The sequence below is a fragment of the Palaemon carinicauda genome, chromosome 22, assembly GCF_036898095.1.
Source record: "Palaemon carinicauda isolate YSFRI2023 chromosome 22, ASM3689809v2, whole genome shotgun sequence".
NCBI classification, from domain to species: Eukaryota; Metazoa; Arthropoda; class Malacostraca; order Decapoda; family Palaemonidae; genus Palaemon; species Palaemon carinicauda.
In genome coordinates this window covers 78,630,521-78,650,171 of record NC_090746.1, presented here as the reverse complement: position 1 = coordinate 78,650,171, position 19,651 = coordinate 78,630,521, and the positions used below count along the sequence as shown (strand labels likewise).

General features: G+C 38.4%; 1 protein-coding gene across 1 annotated transcript in view; it reads right to left on the bottom strand.

Moving 5' to 3' along the window:
• LOC137616558 (uncharacterized) overlaps window positions 1-10,867 on the bottom strand; it is a 142,425-nt gene extending 131,558 nt beyond the window's left edge. Inside the window, exons 1-3 of the mRNA XM_068346420.1 lie at window positions 10,681-10,867; window positions 7,251-7,480; window positions 46-162 (exon numbers count right to left, since the gene is read on the bottom strand). Coding sequence (XP_068202521.1) covers window positions 46-162; window positions 7,251-7,407 — 274 coding nt within the window. The 5' untranslated portion in view covers window positions 7,408-7,480; window positions 10,681-10,867. The remainder of the gene's footprint in view (window positions 1-45; window positions 163-7,250; window positions 7,481-10,680) is intronic.
• Between the last annotated feature and the right edge of the window lie 8,784 nt (window positions 10,868-19,651).

The window sequence follows — 19,651 nt, the reverse complement described above, 5'->3', positions numbered from 1 at the left end:
TGTATGGAGTGTCGGAACAAAATGATGAATTCATAAAATATTTACCTGTTTGAGTAAGGGAAATAATATCCTCAGTTAATCCATTTTCAGATGCCCATTCAAACACTACATTACCATCTTCACCATGAATCCAGTGGGCTCCAAATTCAAGATGGTAATCGCCTGAAAAAATGCATATGCAGTTCATAAATATTTTAGGGAGACTAAAAAATAAATAAAAAAATTTAACAAGAAATGTTATTTTGATAATAAAATAAATTTTTGAATATACTTACCCGGTGATTATAATAGCTGCAACTCTGTTGCTCGACAGAAAACTCTAAGGTAAAACTCGCCAGCGATCGCTACACAGGTTGCGGGTGTGCCCAACAGCGCCATCTGTCGTCCAGATACCCAGTACTCAATGTAAACAAAGACTCAATTTTCTCCTCGTTCCACTGCGTCTCTATTGGAGAGGAAGGGAGGGTCCTTTAATTTATAATCACCGGGTAAGTATATTCAAAAATTTATTTTATCATCAAAATAACATTTTTCAATATTTAACTTAGCCGGTGATTATAATAGCTGATTCACACCCAGGGGGGTGGGTAGAGACCAGCAATATATGTTTACATTATTATGAGCTAAGAGTTTTTATTTCATTTTAGAAGTTATCAAAAATAACAAAAACAAAATAAATAGGTACCTGGTAAGGAAGTCGACTTGAACAATTACTCTGCCTTTTTAAGTACGTCTTCCTTACGGAGCCTCGCGATCCTCTTAGGATGCTGATCGACCCCTAGGATCTTAAGTATCAAGGGTTGCAACCCATACAACAGGACCTCATCAAAACCCCTAATCTAGGCGCTTCTCAAGAAATGACTTTGACCACCTGCCAAATCAACCAGGATGCGAAAGGCTTCTTAGCCTTCCGGACAACCCAAAAACAACAATAAAAACATTTCAAGAGAAAGATTAAAAAGGTTATGGAATTAGGGAATTGTAGTGGTTGAGCCCTCACCCACTACTGCACTCGCTGCTACGAATGGTCCCAGAGTGTAGCAGTCCTCGTAAAGAGACTGGACATCCTTAAGATAAAAAGACGCGAACACTGACTTGCTTCTCCAATAGGTTGCGTCCATTATACTTCGCAGAGATCTATTTTGTTTAAAGGCCACGGAAGTTGCGACAGCTCTAACTTCGTGTGTCCTTACCTTCAGCAAAGCTTGGTCTTCCTCACTCAGATGGGAATGAGCTTCTCGTATTAACAGTCTGATAAAATAGGATAAAGCATTCTTTGACATAGGCAAAGATGGTTTCTTAACTGAACACCATAAAGCTTCAGACGGGCCTCGTAAAGGTTTAGTTCGTTTTAAATAGAACTTAAGAGCTCTCACAGGGCATAAGACTCTTTCTAGTTCATTTCCAACCATATTCGATAAGCTTGGAATATCGAACGATTTTGGCCAAGGTCGAGAAGGCAGCTCGTTTTTGGCTAGAAAACCAAGTTGTAGAGAACATGTAGCCGTTTCAGATGAAAATCCGATGTTCTTGCTGAAGGCATGAATCTCACTGACTCTTTTAGCTGTGGCTAAGCATACCAGGAAAAGAGTCTTTAAGGTGAGATCATTCAAGGAGGCTGATTGTAGCGGCTCGAACCTGTCTGACATGAGGAATCTTAGTACCACGTCTAAATTCCAACCAGGTGTAACCAAACGACGCTCCTTCGTGGTCTCAAAAGACTTAAGGAGGTCCTGTAGATCTTTATTGTTGGAAAGATCTAAGCCTCTGTGACGGAAGACTGATGCCAACATGCTTCTGTAACCCTTGATAGTGGGAGCTGAAAGAGATCGTTCTTTCCTCAGGTATAAGAGGAAGTCAGCTATTTGAGTTACAGAGGTACTGGTCGAGGATACAGATACTGACTTGCACCAGTTTCGGAAGACTTCCCACTTCGATTGGTAGACTCTAAGGGTGGATGTTCTCCTTGCTCTGGCAATCGCTCTGGCTGCCTCCTTCGAAAAGCCTCTAGCTCTCGAGAGTCTTTCGATAGTCTGAAGGCAGTCAGACGAAGAGCGTGGAGGCCTTGGTGTACCTTCTTTACGTGTGACTGACGTAGAAGGTCCACCCTTAGAGGAAGAGTTCTGGGAACGTCTACTAGCCATCGAAGTACCTCGGTGAACCATTCTCTCGCGGGCCAGAGGGGAGCAACTAGCGTCAACCTTGTCCCTTCGTGAGAGGCGAACTTCTGCAGTACCTTGTTGACAATCTTGAACGGAGGGAATGCATATAGATCTAGATGTGACCAATCTAGGAGAAAGGCATCTATATGAACTGCTGCTGGGTCCGGGATTGGTGAGCAATATATTGGGAGCCTCTTGGTCATCGAGGTTGCGAAGAGATCTATGGTTGGCTGGCCCCAGGTGGCCCAAAGTCTCTTGCATACATCCTTGTGGAGGGTCCATTCTGTTGGAATTATTTGTCCCTTCCGACTGAGACAATCTGCCATGACATTCAAGTTGCCTTGGATGAACCTCGTTACTAGTGATATGTTTAGACCTTTTGACCAGGTGAGGAGGTCCCTTGCGATCTCGTACAACGTCAGTGAGTGCGTCCCTCCTTGCTTGGAGATGTACGCCAAAGCAGTGGTGTTGTCCGAGTTCACCTCCACCACTTTGCCTTGAAGGAGAGACCTGAAGCTTTTCAAGGCCAGATGTACTGCCAGTAGCTCCTTGCAGTTGATATGCATTGTCCTTTGATTCGAGTTCCATATTCCCGAGCATTCCCGACCGTCTAATGTCGCACCCCAGCCTACGTCCGATGCGTCCGAGAAGAGAATGTGGTTGGGAGTCTGAACAGCCAGGGGCAGACCTTCTCTGAGGCTGATACTGTCCTTCCACCATGTCAGGCAAGACTTCATCTTCTCGGAAATGGGGATCGAGACCGCTTCTAGCGTCTTGTCCTTTTTCCAGTGAAATGCTAGGTGATATTGAAGAGGACGGAGATGTAGTCTTCCTAATGACACGAACTGTTCCAGGGATGATAGCGTCCCTATCAGACTCATCCACTTCCTGACTGAACATCGTTCCTTCTTCAGCATGTTCTGGATGCATAACTGGGCTTGGCTTGTTCTGGGGGCCGACGGAAAAGCCCGAAAAGCTAGACTGTGAATCTCCATCCCTAAATACACAATAGTTTGGGATGGGACCACTTGTGACTTTTCCATATTGACAAGGAGACCCAATTCCTTGGTCATATCTAGAGTCCACTTTAGATCCTTCAGACAGCGACGACTGGAAGAAGCTCTGAGAAGCCAGTCGTCCAAATAGAGGGAGGCTCGGATGTCCGCTAGATGAAGGAATTTGGCTACATTCCTCATCAGCCTCGTAAACACAAGAGGAGCTGTGCTTAGGCCAAAGCACAGGGCTTGAAACTGGTAGACAACCTTTTCGAAAACGAATCTCAGAAAAGGTTGGGAGTCCGGGTGGATGGGGACGTGGAAGTAGGCGTCCCTTAGGTCTAACGAGACCATCCAGTCTTCCCTTCTGACCGCTGCTAGAACCGACTTTGTGGTCTCCATGGAGAACGTCTGCTTTGTGACAAAGACATTCAGCGCACTGACGTCTAGCACCGGCCTCCACCCTCCTGTCTTCTTTGACACCAAGAAGAGACGGTTGTAGAATCCCGGGGTTTGATGGTCCAGGACTTTGACTACCGCTCCCTTCTCTAGTAAGAGAGACACTTCCTGTTTCAATGCTCGTCTCTTGTCTTCCTCTCTGTACCTGGGAGAGAGATCGATGGGAGATGTTGCTAGAGGGGGTTTTTGTACAAACGGGATCTTGTACCCCTCTCTGAGCAACTTCACAGATTGTGCATCTGCGCCTCTCTTTTCCCAGGTCTGCCAGAAGTTCTTGAGTCTGGCTCCCACTGCTGTCTGAAGAAGCTGGCAGTCAGACTCTGCCCTTAAAGGACTTGGTTCCTTTCTTCTTTCCACGTCTCCCTTCAGCACGAGCACCTCCTCTGCTGGAGGCTCTGCCACGAAAGGGCGGAATAAAACGGGACGCTGGAGTGTCCATCCTTGGTCTAGCTGACAAGGTAGGCAAAGGGGTGGCTTTGCGAGCAGAGGACGCAACAAGATCGTGAGTATCCTTCTGTATCAAAGAAGCGGCAATTTCCTTAATCAGGTCCTCTGGAAAAAGGCACTTGGAAAGAGGAGCAAACAGAAGTTCGGATCTCTGGCATGGTGTAACTCCAGCTGAAAGGAATGAGCATAGGTTTTCACGCTTCTTAAGGACTCCGGACACAAAAGATGCAGCAAGCTCATTAGACCCATCACGTACGGCCTTGTCCATGCAGGACATAATGAGCAAGGAAGTCTCCTTCTCCATCGGAGAGATCTTTCTGCTTAGAGCTCCTAGACACCAGTCTAGGAAGTTAAAAACCTCGAAGGCTCTAAAGATACCTTTCAAAAGGTGGTCCAGGTCCGAAGATGACCAACATATTTTTGAGCGTCTCATGGCTAGGCGGCGGGGAGAGTCTACAAGACTTGAGAAGTCGCCCTGGGCAGAGGCAGGAACTCCCAAGCCGAGAACTTCTCCCGTGGCATACCAGACGCTCGATCTAGAAGAGAGTCTAGCAGGGGGAAACGTAAAAGCTGTCTTCCCTAAACTCTTTTTGGACTGCAGCCATTCTCCTATCACCCGCAAAGCTCTCTTGGACGAGCGTGCGAGGACGAGTCTAGTAAAGGCAGGCGTGGTTGACGGCATGCCTAACACAAACTCTGACGGAGGAGAACGCGGAGCCACAGACACAAACTGGTCCGGAAACATCTCTTTGAACAGGGCCAAAACTTTCCTAAAGTCCAAAGAGGGTTGCGTAGACTTAAGCTCGTCCAGTTCTGAATGCGGTTCATCTACATGTGCAGCACCATCATCATCAGAAAGTCCCTCATCCGAGAACTGATGAGGGAGCGGCAACGGAGTGGGTAACGGCTGGTTAGCTGAGTCCGGTCGCACGGGTGCATGCGTGACTGAGCCGGACGCAACGTCATGGAACTGCTGCCCAGTCTGTGAGCTGGCAACAACCATAGCAGCGAGGGGACGCACAGCGTCTACTCCAGACTGTCTAGACTGATGTGGGTGAGCAGTGGCAACCACACTGGGTTGCGGAGGTTGACGCACCGCGTCAAAACAAAACAACTCTGACGGTTGTTGAACCTCACGAACGTCAACGGATACCTCCGTGCGTCGCTGAACGTCAACATGCGGCTGGCAGATCACACTGGAACGCATGGGTGGTGGAACTCTCTCAACTGGAGTGCGTGAGAAGGTTACCTCAGCGTCCCCAGGACGCACAACCGAACGTGTGGGTGGTTGTAGGCAAGGAGTTGCACTAGCTGGTGCGGCAGCAACCTTCTCCGCACGAAAGTCCTGCATAAGCGACGTTAGTTGAGACTGCATGTCTTGCAGTAAAGACCACTTAGGGTCTACAGGAGCAGGTGCGGCGACAGACGGTGTAACTGTCTGAAGTGGTACCGCTTTGCCTCTCTTAGGAGGTGAGCAGTCATCGGATGACTGCAGCGAGTCCGAACTGACCCAGTGGCTACAGCTGGGCCGTTGGACTTGTGCGGAAGGGACCGACTTGCGCTTTAACGGTCGTGAGACCTTGGTCCATGGTTTCTTGCGAGAAACACCTTCCGAAGACGAGGTATAAATGGGCTCTCTCGTCTTTGTTAGGCAGGGGCGATCTTGGGTAGATACGCCCGATACCACGGAGGGAACGTCTGTCCGCTGATTAAAGCCTCTCGAACCCATTTGTCGTACGACATTGCTTCTCCCCTGGACTTGGGAGCTTGCAAGAGGTCCCGGACTAGGAGGACGACAGGCACGAACAGACGAACCCTCAAGCGCAACACTATCCACAACACTATCACTCACTTTAACACTTCCCACTGCACTTTTACACTTCAGCTCCTTCACATCCGCCATGAGCTGATTACGGTCACTAGCCAGGGACTCTACTCTCTCACCCAGAGCTTGGATGGCACGCATCATATCAGCCATCGAAGGTTCCTGAGTGCCAGAAGGGGGATTAGGAGCAACCACTACAGGGGAAGGAATAGGTTGTGGGGCATGAGGAGAGGAAATGTCAATAGAACGAGAGGAACTTCTCCTAACTCTATCTCTCTCTAGCCTACGTGTATACTTTTGGAATTCGATAAAATCGAATTCCGAAAGCCCAACGCACTCCTCACATCGATCTTCCAATTGACAGGTTTTATCCCGACAATTGGAACAAACAGTGTGAGGGTCGATAGAGGCCTTCGGAAGACGCCTTGAACAGTCCCTAGCATTGCACTTCCTAAATTTTGGGACTTGTGAAGGATCAGCCATTTTGAATTGGTCAAAGGGGAATTCAAAAACTATCAAAAAGTCATCAACAAAGAATCCGTAATCAAAAAGAGTTCAAGGATTTGTGAAGAGAAAGCCTGTACAGCGAAAGCTCAAAACTAGAATAGTGTACTTCACCAATTAGTTGTGAAAACAAATCCAGTTTAGCAACAGCGAGTAAGTACGTCTTGTCGGTAGCACGACAGAGAGAAAATTGAGTCTTTGTTTACATTGAGTACTGGGTATCTGGACGACAGATGGCGCTGTTGGGCACACCCGCAACCTGTGTAGCGATCGCTGGCGAGTTTTACCTTAGAGTTTTCTGTCGAGCAACAGAGTTGCAGCTATTATAATCACCGGCTAAGTTAAATATTGAAAAATTAATACGGTACTATTTCCTTTTGCTATGAAAATACTGAGTGAAGAAGTCATATTCCTAATCTATTGTTTAGCAAAACTCTAAGTTATTCTTCTTGGTTTTCTATTACACATTAATTGCAAGAAAAATCATAACATTGTAGCTCTGACTTTTTTGTACCATTTGATGAGCGAAGACTTCACACCATACAGTTATGTCCCTAAATTTCTTTTATTACAAAAATATTTATGAAAAAAATACACTACAAGACACAAATGAGCACACTGACAAATTAATAAGAGAGAGTGGTTTGCCATTTGCCTTACAGTACAGTATGATGAAGTGTTTAGATATGAATTAACATCTTAGTGCTTTACAACATTTTCAATAACAATATTATGCAGTGGCTTATAATTCAGGAGGGAATCCTCATACAGTTTAGAGCTAAAAAGATACTCTGAAATGGTCATGACTTTTTATCTCATGAAGAGGATAATATTACCCAAAACAAAAAATACACTCACCATGTGGAACAGTGTGGATACGACCACCAACTCGATCCTGAGCTTCCAACACCACTATGTTCTTAATTCCATACTCCACCAGTTTTTGGGCAGCGCCAAGCCCTGAAACACCGGCTCCAATGACACACACACTGACTTGTCGCATGATACTTCCCATCTCTTGTTTTTCTTGCTTGGCGTACACTTGATGTACGCTGATTGACTGGACAATCTACTAAAAATTGGTCTCACTGAAATTATGAAGAAAAAAAATTAGAACCAGCATAATTAACATCAAAATTTTGACAGCTTATTGTTTAAAAGTAAATAGTACCCTTTTCCAGTGATATTCATGATATTAAAGAATATACAGTATCACTTCTTAATATAAAGGGAATAATGAGTATGTACTGTATATACAGTAAATAAATTGTATACATGCATATTTAGTTGCTGTCTAATCATAGCATATACAGTACGTACTTCTTTAAATGACTTCTAGTTTCACATTCTTTTATGAAAATAATAGATAGCATTCTTTCAAACTAAAATCCTACAATGCTTTGAAGGTTATTCTACACTGCAAGTTTGGGAAATCTATGTCTAAGGATATGGTTGTCTGATATTTGTAGGACAGTATGTCTCTTGCATCCAAAAATTAGGAACTTACAATTGTTAACTTTGTATAAAATCTAATCTAAAAACATTCACTTTATATTTTATTTTCTGTTACCCCTTCAATTTGCAATTTATTATAAAACTATAGTGACACTCTTATTCACTAGGTACTAAAGGTATATGACAAATATTGGAATCATAGCTCTGGTTCAGTTATTGATCTCTCAATCTTTAATTTTAGCTAACAGTATCCAAATTTTGACAGTGCTATTTAAGACTCTTCAACCAGTTCCTGTTCTAGGTGTGTGAGCAATTAGCCCGTAAATCTTTATTTGTGTGCCATAATTAGTAAAAATTAAAACCTCAAGTTCCACCTAGTATAACCTAAGGTATCGTATCCTTTTCATTATGAAGGGGCTTTGTCGGAGCCTTTGTAGTTGGTTGGGTTGGACCGGGTGTAAAATTTCAAAATTTATAACTGAAAACACAATTTTAGGAGGAAAACAAACACATGAACACCACCTGAATTAAGGTTTCTCACCTAACATAACCTAGGAGCTTTATCCTTTTCTACTTAAGTACCAGAGGGAGAAAAGACACCACTACAAACCCCCTTTGAACCTGTATCCTTAACTTACCCTAAAACTAAGTCTTAACCCTGTGTTTGCTTCCCAACCAGCTTTGCTCCTGGCAAGGTACTACTAAATAAACTTTTTGTAAATCTTAAAACTAGCTTCATAACATTGTATTCCAGACAAAGATAAGCAATATTTTCCCCAAAAACAAATTCGATTTGACAAGTAATAAGAAAGTTTATGCTTATCCCAACTAACTACATGCACCCTGCACATTACAACAGACAGACTGATAGATTGTTTGACATAGGTCAGCTCAAGCATATAAAAGAGGAAGTTAAATCCCTGTTTAACCCAAAACGTGCTGTGCGTCGATTTTATCGAAGCATTATGAGCTGTCAAAGGAAGACGTCGATATTAGCGATGCTTCATTTTTCAAATTTCATGGGATTCAGTCTCGGACCTCCTGAGACTAACTCAGTGACGTAGATATATTCTTTAACCAATCAGCTTGCAGCTGGAGGAAAGAGTTACCAGATTTTACATGGTTTTACATACAATTAAAGAGAAAAGGTAACATCAATTTCAGGGGGTGGGCGGAGCTATTGAAGTATGTCTGTGTGTTAGCGGTAAGGTTTTTCATTTCCAACAAATTTTATCATTATTTTCTATTTTTATTAATTATAATGGCCTTCCATGATGATAATAATGATTCTTTATCATATACTAGTGACTCTAAGATTGACAATGACAGTGGCTTGTGACATAACAAAATATGAAAGTCCTAATTGTCCAAATGCAATCGGTAAAATTTATGGGTACGAACGAATCTGCCTGTAAAAGGGATCTGAAAAGGATGTATAACACAAAATTGAAGTCTTTAGATATGTAGTATAAAATATGAATAATTTCATATATATATTTTTCACATATGATTATGCTTTTTTTACTTGTTTCATAAGGTAGGTAATAATTGAAGGTAATAATAGTCTTGGCCGGAGTGTGCGTATGCAAATACACACTTACAAATACACATATGAATACATCCATTCAACCAACAATTATTTCTTGTATATTAAAAATTTTCTTATGATCATTCACTAAATTTGCTAACATTCTGAAATGAAAAAAATTAAAACGCACCAATAATTATTTTATCCAGCCATCAAATATGAAAAATTTCATTACATGTTTATCATTTTAAATTTTCATAAAAATACATTCTTAACACTTCTGCAAGATTTAATTACTAGATATTAACCTCCATTTCAAGGTCATTCCCTTTGTTATATAAATATTGGGTAATTTAATTTGTAATGGGAAAATATTAGTTTTACGATAAAATTGCGAAATTTGTGATGCGGCCGTCATCCTTTGGCAGCATTCCCCTAGCACTTTGCGGGTCCCAAATTACGAGACCTCACAAAACTTAGTTAAGTTAATGTACAATTAAAGAATGGGACTTTAGCCCTTCTGTTACCTCTACTTAGATTAGTTATTGGGTGCGTCAGACATTCCAATTACGAATGGATTTGGGCTAACTCTTTGATACAACAAATAAATACATCATAGACATAAATCGGTTAGGGCACCAGCCACCTGTTGAGATACTACCGCTAGAGAGTTATGGGGTCCTTTGACAGGCCAGACACTGCTACATTGGATTCTTCTCTCTAGTTACAGTTCATTTTTCCTTAACCTACACATACACCGAATAGTCTGGCCTATTCTTTTCATATTCTTTTCTGTCCTCATACACCTGACAACACTGAGATTACCAAACAATTCTTCTTCTCTCAAGGGGTTAACTACTGCACTGTAATTGTTCAGTGGCTAATTTCCTCTTGGTAAGGGTCGAAGAGACTCTTTAGCTATGGTAAGCAGCTCTTCTACTCCAAAATCAAACCGTTGTTCTCTAGTCTTGGGTAGTGCCATAGCCTCTGAACCATGGTCTTCCACTGTCTTAGGTTAGAGTTCTCGGTATAGTTTTACTGTACACTCAGGCACACTATTCTATCTTATTTCACTTCCACTTGTTTTGTTAGTCTTTATAGTTTATATAGGAAATATTTATTTTAATGTTACTGTTCTTAAAATATTTTATTTTTCCTCGGTTTCTTTTCTCACAGGGTTGTTTTCCCTGTTGGAGCCCCATGGCTTATATCATCCTGCTTTTCCAACTAGGGTTGTAGCTTAGCAATTAACAATAATAATGTCAACTTACAGATGTATTCTCACGAAAAGCAGCCCATACTTACCTTAACAACAGGCAGCACCCGGTTTATCTTGTCAAATTTGAGTTAGCCCAAGTTCACTGACGTATCTCAAAGATAAAAATATGGCACAGAAAAAGGTGTCAAGCCGCTGACAACCTGCGATTTCATCATCCTCCGGAATTCTGATATCGAACAGCTTTCCAGCTAATCGCTGGCCAACATGCCGGGCCTGGCAGACATAAACAATAACAATCCTCTCATCAGCTGATTCGTTTACGAAACAGTTCATTTGATTTTGACTTCGCCTAGTGGCTTCTACAAATTATTGATTTTCATTGATTTTCTATTTCTTGGATGTTTATCAAATAGCATCTAGATTTTTAAAATGAATATAATATAACCAATAAGATCATTTACAATTTCTGTAACGAAAATTTGAAATTAGGCTGAGCGTAGCCATAAGCCAGAAAGTTTTCGAACATTATATAATAGTTGAACACTGAAGCGTGTTTAAGAGCCGTAACAAAGAAAGTACTAATCTTTTTATCACAAAATTACAAGAAAAATAGAAGAAAAGAAAGCCGAGATGACCAAACTGCGCTTTGTGAATTTTAATAGCAAAAGAGATTGCATAGGAGAAGTTAACACCACTGAGACAGCAGAAAAAGTTATGAAAACAAGGTTAAGTATGATAAAATCAAAATAAAGGTATACAAATAAGAATAATAAGATAAGGATAGGCTTTGTGTGTTGTGTACTGAGGCGGATGATACTACAGAGCATAAGTTTTGCTGTAATAAATTAAGAAAATTTAGAAGCAATGTCATAGAATTGAGGAATTTAGAAACACCAATCATACAGGTTGTCTGATATATTAGACAGGCCCTTGAAGTGAGAAGTAAAAGTATGTGAGACGCCAAATAGGAACGGAGAAAAAACACTTAATAGTGAGAGATTTCAATGGTAAAATAGGAGAGGGAATAGTGGGAAATAATACAGAAGTTTCTGTAGGTAGGAGGATGCTTGTATAACAGGTAGAATCTATTAATCTAAGTATTCTCAATACTCATGAAAAAAAATGTAAGGTAAACTGACAATAAATGAAAATGGAAAACTAACCGTAATAGATTATGGAATGATTAGAAGAGAGGATGCGGGAGAAGTTTAGTCTAAGGAATTAGATAAAAGGAACATAGCAACGCCCTAAGGAGTAACGGAGATTACATACCATATCACAGTGCCATGGTAACAAATATAATGTTGATAAGGGATGTTGAAATTTAATCCATGATATTCATAAATGATATTGTTTCTCACAGGAAGTAGAGGAGTAGAATGTGTTATAAGTAACTTTCATAGTCTGGAAATCCCCCAAAAAAGTTCAAATCAGTACCATTCCAAAAATTCGAGCGTATTGAAAATTAACAAAGGAAAGAAAAAGAAAGAAGAGATTAAAGCAAAATTATAAATAAGTAAACGAAAAATAAGCAGAGTAACCAGGAGAGTAGAATTCTGGACTTGAAAAGGTTTAACGAAGAGCTTGAAGCTGCAGGACTATTGAAAACCATCAAAGGACGATAACAAATATAAAAAATGGTAAATAAGGCAATAAGTCGCTGAGAAAGTTGAAAAAAAAAAACGAGAAAGATAAGAACATTTATGAAAATGAAAAGGAAAATAAAGAAGACCAGACTGAATGAAAATAATATAGAAAACAGACAACTCAATGGAATTCAAGAAAAACTGCTAGGTGATTATATAACCAAAGAAAATGCAAGCAAAATGGATAAGATAAATAGAAAAGGTGGAGTCATAGATGGACATAAATATGGGACAGCAATAGAGAATATTGAAGAGTTTAATAAAGAATTTGAACATTACTATGCAGATATGTTTAAGGTGGAAACGGCTAATAAATAATTGGAAAAAAAAATCTGAAAAACAACGAATCGACATTCATGTGATTGATGGAAAAAAGTAAATAAGAAAATGACAAGGTAACAAGAAGAAGATGCAATAATTATATCCCTAAAATAAGAATATAAGAAAAACATGGGACAAGACATGAAAAATAGCGTGAGAGAAATTATAAATGAAATAGAAGAGAGAATAGATGTACCACATGAATGGGATGAATTTGAACTGTTATCAGTAAGCAAGTCTAAAGTGAGCAGATTAGATATAGGCAACAGAAGAGAACTATTCATCACGAACGCAAATATCTGAGAAACTAAGATTATTAAAAATCAAGAATGAACTTGATTAAATTACCGCGTGGAAGGATAGAGGGTAGATCAACAGCATATCCCCTTGTAACACTAAATGCCTTAATAAACTATAATAATCGATCAGACACCTCCCCCTATATATGGTTTGGGTATATTGTTAGATAAACTATGCCTGAAAGACTATTAAAAATCGATTACAATTGTAAGCAATGATGACACCAAGATTATGTGTAAATGAAATGAGAATGGTAATATGACAATTAATAGTCCTGTCGGATATAAAGAGGAATTTAGCATAGAAGGAAATATATGGCATAGGGCAATTTTTGGTCGAAAATTATAACCACTTGTTACAGATAAAGTCAATACTATAAGTGGCTTATCGATAACACCAGAATAGAAGCCCTGATATATGTGGATTATATAATGCTCCCCAGTGATAACATACATGAAATAGGAAAAACCATAAGCAACTGACCTAGTATAGAATAACTTGAGAAATCTACTTTAGCATCAATCTATAGAAGTCAGTGATGTTAATCAATAAGATTAAAAAAAGGTTAGAAAAGTTAACGGGTTGACTAGAAATGGAAGAATAGAAACAGCTAAGAAGTACTGCATAAATCCTTAATGGAATGGTTTGAAGATTTTAAAGATTTAAAGGCCGCTCATGAATGGCAGAGACAAGGGACAGTGACACTGCCCTAGCTAGCAGGCGAATGCCCTAAAGACTGACCATAAATACATATGATCAGCACCCAAGACCCTTCTCTTCTCAAGCTAGAACCAGGGAGGGCCAGGCAATAACTGCTGATGACTAAGCAGGTAGATCTATAGGTCCCCCCAAACTCCCATCCTTAGCTCACAAGGATGGCGAGGTCCCAGACACTACAAGAACCTATCGAGTTTGAGCGGGACTCGATATCCCGTCCGGCGATAGCCAGACAGGGACGTTTCCAATAGGCCAATGCAGCAGAAAAAAGTGACCATAGTCTTAGCATACAAAATGGAAGAAAAATAGAGTATATGGTGCAAGGAGTTATTTAGTATGGATATGTTAACAAGGTGGGAGAAAATATTTTTCTGAAAAGAATGAAAATAAATGAAACAGTGGTGGAACAGTTGGACACAGGAGTTCATGGCACACCTGACTGCGTAGAAGTGCAACCTGCCAAAACTCTTACCTGTCGGTGAGTAACCAAACAGATAGGGCAGGTAGAGATGTCAGAGGTGGTGAGCGGGCCTAAACATAACTCGTCATGCAGTAAGGGTGTTCCTGGTTGAGTCACTTCCTATGAGCTACATGTACCACGAACGCTTGTGTCCAACTGTAACTACACAGTTTAAAAATATTGAGACGAGGTTTGTTATTAAGGGATAAAAACAATGAAATAGCTAGAGGGATTACAGTACAAGATTATTAAAGGAATGTTCGAACAAAGTTGTAATTACACCTTATTTGGGGTTAATAGCGGAGACAGGATTACGGCCAGTGGAGAGTAGAACTGAGTATAAAGAAGTGATATATTTTCATAACATCATTAGATCAGATGATAAATGGTTAGTAAAGGAGATAGTGGAAGACAAAATAATGGAACCATATGGGAAATTCTGGGGAAAAAAAAAGTCTTTCAGAAATATGCCAAAAGTATGGTACTGAAATCGAAGAAGTAAGAAAGTATAGACAGCAAAAACTCAAGAGAGAAACTAAAAGAAAAATAGCAAATAAAATAAAAGAAAAATTTAAGAAAAGAAAACACACGTTACGAAGTTGAGGTTTGTAAATAGTAATGACAGAAGGGATTGCAAAGGTGAACTTGGCACTAAGGAAGCTGGGATAGTAATGAAGACAAGGTTGAATATGATAGACTTGAAAGAAAATGACTAAAAAAAAAAAAAAAAAAAAAAAAAAAAAAAAAAAAAAAAAAAAAACAGAAATGAAAAATAAAAAAAAAAGAAAACTGGAATCTAGAAATGAAGGTAATCAAGCTATGCTGTCTGTGTAGGAAGTGAATGATAAATTATATTAGTTCTGCTGTACATTGTAAATTACTTACAGTATACTTGTAATACTCTCTCAACACCTAAGAACCAAACACCAACTACTAATACTTCTATTACTGTATACTATCGCCATTACTTTACTTGAAGATCTCAGTGCTGTCTTTACAGCTTTGCCAGGCAGAGTTTAAATCATTTTATTGAGAAAGACTTACGTGCTCAGAATTCCGATAACTCAATTTCAAACTCTTTGTTAAGGTTGTTAAGAAACCAGCAATGTTTCATACATAGCCTATCACACTTAGAATTTAATTGGAAGGCGAAAAAATATGCGTCTTGGTGGTATAGAATGACACTGATATGTTATCGAACAGATTTCTTACTTAGTTTTAAGGCAGTCACATCGTTTTATTTCTTTTCCTCGATATACCTTCGCTTTGTATGATTTTATTCTTATTTATTTTCCTTAAATATACATTCGCTTTGTACCTTTTATTCATACTTTCTTTTTAGTGCGCCTTTAAGACATTTTATTTTTTGCGGGTTTAGTAAATTTTCTTAGAATAATTGCAAGTTAGAACTATCGAATTATTTGCACCACCTTGGCTCTAATCACGTCTAGTTTCTATTGCGTTGAAGAAATACCTCATCAAGTCTGCAAATGAATTAATTAATTTCGTCCGTTGGTCACCTTGAGTAACCCAAAAAAAAAAAAAGAAATTAAAAAAAATGCAAAGATGACTTCTTATTAACTGTAGCCAGTATTTGAACATCACTTGTCAACAGAAGAGGAAATTCAACTCCATGAAAACTTACCAATGTTCACAAAACAGTTAAACGTTCAATTCACATAGACTGTGATAGTACAAAAGTTTATAGGCAATTATTTTGGAAATGATTTATGGTACGGGTGATACGGAATTTTTCTTATTCATCTTCTTCTTCACTTCTAGTTAGTGAATCATGTACCTGATAATGACTAGACTGGGGTGGGTTATGTCTAAGGTGAAGAGGAACAGGAGCCTGGTAACCTTAGCTTAGGTGCACACACACACTCGCGCGCGCACACACACACACACATATATATATATGTATGTATATATATATATATATATATATATATATATATATATATATATATATACATATATATATGTGTATGTTTGTGTGTGTGTGTAAGTATACATATATACTATATATATATATATATATATATATATATATATATATATATATATATATATATGGTTGGTTTCGACCTGGCCTTTCATTAGAAGGGGCTAGCGTTCGATCCCAAGTATGAGGTAGAAATTTATTTCTATTTGAACACGATGTTGTGTTGATATTCATCCATATTGACTCATTAGGGGTAATTTGAATGAATTACTACCAATTGTGTCACGTGGTGGGCCGGGATATCGGGTAAAACTCGCTGGTAAGAGACTGATGTCTCGCCAGGTAAATCCTCGGACAGCTGGGTAGCGTCAGGTTCCGATATCTTTTAATGGGCTCTCGTGGCATGGTTGGTTTCGACCTGGCCTTTCATTAGAAGTATGAGGTAGAAATTTATTTCTATTTGAACACGATGTTGTGTTGATATTCAACCATATATATATATATATATATATATATATATATATATATATATATATATATATATATATATATATATATATATATATATATAAGTTTATATATATATAAGTTTATATATATATATATGTGTGTATATATATATATATATATACATGTATATATATATATATATATATATATATATATATATATATATATATATATATACAGTATATATTTATATATACATGTATATATATATATATATATATATATATATATACATACATACATATATACATATATGCTGTATATATATGTGTGTGCATGTGTGTTTCACTGGCAAAAGAGAGAGAGAGAGAGAGAGAGAGAGAGAGAGAGAGAGAGAGAGAGAGAGAGAGAGAGAGAGAGAGAGAGAAAATACTCCGCAAAGTATGAACAAATCCCTAAAAGAATGATTTGATTACTCTAATTAATCTCACCCAGTCTATAAGATGCCAGAACAATTTAAACAACAAGAAAGGATACACATGATATATTTTTGGCGCTAGAAAATTCAATAGATACAAAGTGAGCTTGCAAAAAAAAATACTATTACTACTAACTAGTCAATAAGATCCCAGAATAATTCAAACACTGAAATCTAACATTATATACATTTTGGCACTATAAATGTTCAATGAATACAAAGCAATTCTCGAAAAAGAAAAAAAAATCCCCCTCAAACAACGCCAGAATGGGACGTCAGAAATGACGCTTCCAAATCTGACGATCTTCGATGAGAGAAACAACATTCGCTAAGAGCTTACGCGGCCGAAGTTGTCGACTTTGCCTTAAGCCTAGCAGACCATCACTATTCTCTCGAGCCGTTCATTTAGGAATGGCAATTCACTTACTGGATTCAACTGGTGTATTTAGGCTGCATGGGAAATGAACTCGTTCGAGTCCCTATAGTGCTTTGGAGCCAAATTAAGCCTTTTTATTTATAGGTTTTTTAAATGGAATTTTGTTGTCTGCACTTATTGACAGGTGATCCGGTGCCGGAAAATATTTTAGTTATTGATTTCCTTCAATTGTAATAGTTGATTATATTATTTTAATGGTATCTACATAAGTTCCAAACATGTCGAATACTAAGTTTTAACTTTATACCACGACTAATATCCAGAAGTTCAAACTTGCAGCGAATGTTTTTATGTTGAACAGGTTGACATAAATCTCTCTTCATAGTTTTTATATGGCAGATCTATTTTAACTTTATTACTGATCTGAAGATATTTCATATTCATTGTTGATTATTTCTCATGCAGTTTATCTATTTCTTTATTTTCTTTCTTCATTGGGATATTTATCCCTGTTGGAGCCGTTGGGCTTGTAGCATCCTACTTCTCCAACTAGGGTTGAAGCTTGCCTGATAATAATAATAATAATAACAAAAACAACAACAACCACAATAATAATAATAATAATAATAATAATAATAATAATAATAATAATAATAATATATCGCTTCCAAGTATTACGGTTCATGGTGCAGGTACAAGTTAGGATATTATTATTATTATTATTATTATTATTATTATTATTAACCAAGCTACAAACCTATTTGGAAAAGCAAGATGCTATAAGCCCAAGGGCTCCAAACGGGAAAAATAGCCTAGTGAGGAAAGGAAATAAGGAAATAAATAAACGACGTAAGAAATATCGAACAATTGAACAAAAAATATTCCAAAACAGTAACAACATCAAAATATAATTTTCATATGTATACCATAAAAAGACTCATGTCAGCCTGTTCAACATATAAACATTTGCTGTAACTTTGAAATTTTGATTATACCGGTTCAACTACCCGATTAGTAAGATCATTCCACAACTTGGTCACAGCTGGAATAAAACTTCTAGAATACTGTGTAGTATTGAGCCTCATGGAGTCATGATGGATAAGGCCTGACTATTAAAATTAAGTGTATTCCTAGTATTACGAACAGGATGGAACTGTCCGAGAAGATTTGAATGTAAAGGATGGTCTGAATTATGAAAAATCTAATTGAACGACGGTGCCAGAGATAAATATCTAGATCAACAATAAGATATTTAATAGACCATAAGTTTATATCCAACAAATTAAGATAAGAATCAGCACCTGAAGACCAGACAGGAGAACAATACTCGAAACACTTCCTCAGAATAGACTGATCACTTAAAATCTTGAAAGACTTTCATAATATCCCATTTTTTTGTAATTAAAGAAGACACAGACCTAATGTGTTTCTCAAAAGTGTATTTTCTGTCGAGAATCACACCTAAAATTTTAAGAGTCATACAAAGTTAAAGAAACATTAGCAATGCTGAGATTCGGATGTTGAGGAGCCACTACCCTTGAACTACTTACAATCATACTTTGAGTTTTGTTAGGATTCAACTTCATACCCCATAATTTTCACCATGCACTAATTTTAGCTAGATCCCAATTAAATGGATTCAGCAACCCCAGATTTACATTCAGGAGATGGAATTGATGCAAAGAGAGTAGCATCATCTGCATATGCAATAAGTTTGTTTTCTAGGGCAAAACACATGTCATGTGTATATGGTATAAAAAGTAATGAGCCAACAACACTACCCTGAAGAACACCAGATATCACATTCCTATACTTACTATAGTGCCCATCAACAAAAACTCTCTGTAATCTATTACTTAAAAATTCAATAATGATGCTAAGAAACAACCCACCCAATCCCAACTGTTTGATTTTGAAAACAAGGTCTTCATGATTAACACGGTCAGAGGCAGCACTACAACCAAGGCCAACCATACGTACTTCCTGACCACAATCAGGGGATTTCTGTACAGCATTGGAGATTGTAAGAAGGGCATAACATGCTCCAAGGGCTTTACAAAAACCAAATTGCAGACTAGGGAACAGATGATTATCTTCAGCAAACCTATTAAGACGTTTTGCCAAAAGACGCTCAATAACTTTAAATAATATGGGACTTATGGATATTGGGCGTTAATTAGTTGGACTTGAGCGACCACAAACACATTTACATGATGGAGTAACATTATCAATTCTCTAACAAGTGCTAAAAGCTCCTCTTCCTGCTAACTTGCGCAAAATAACAGAAAACTTTGGAGCCAAGAAAACTGGAGTCTTGATAAAATAATACGATTTTCCTCCAGGCTTTTGATCGCAATATCTAGT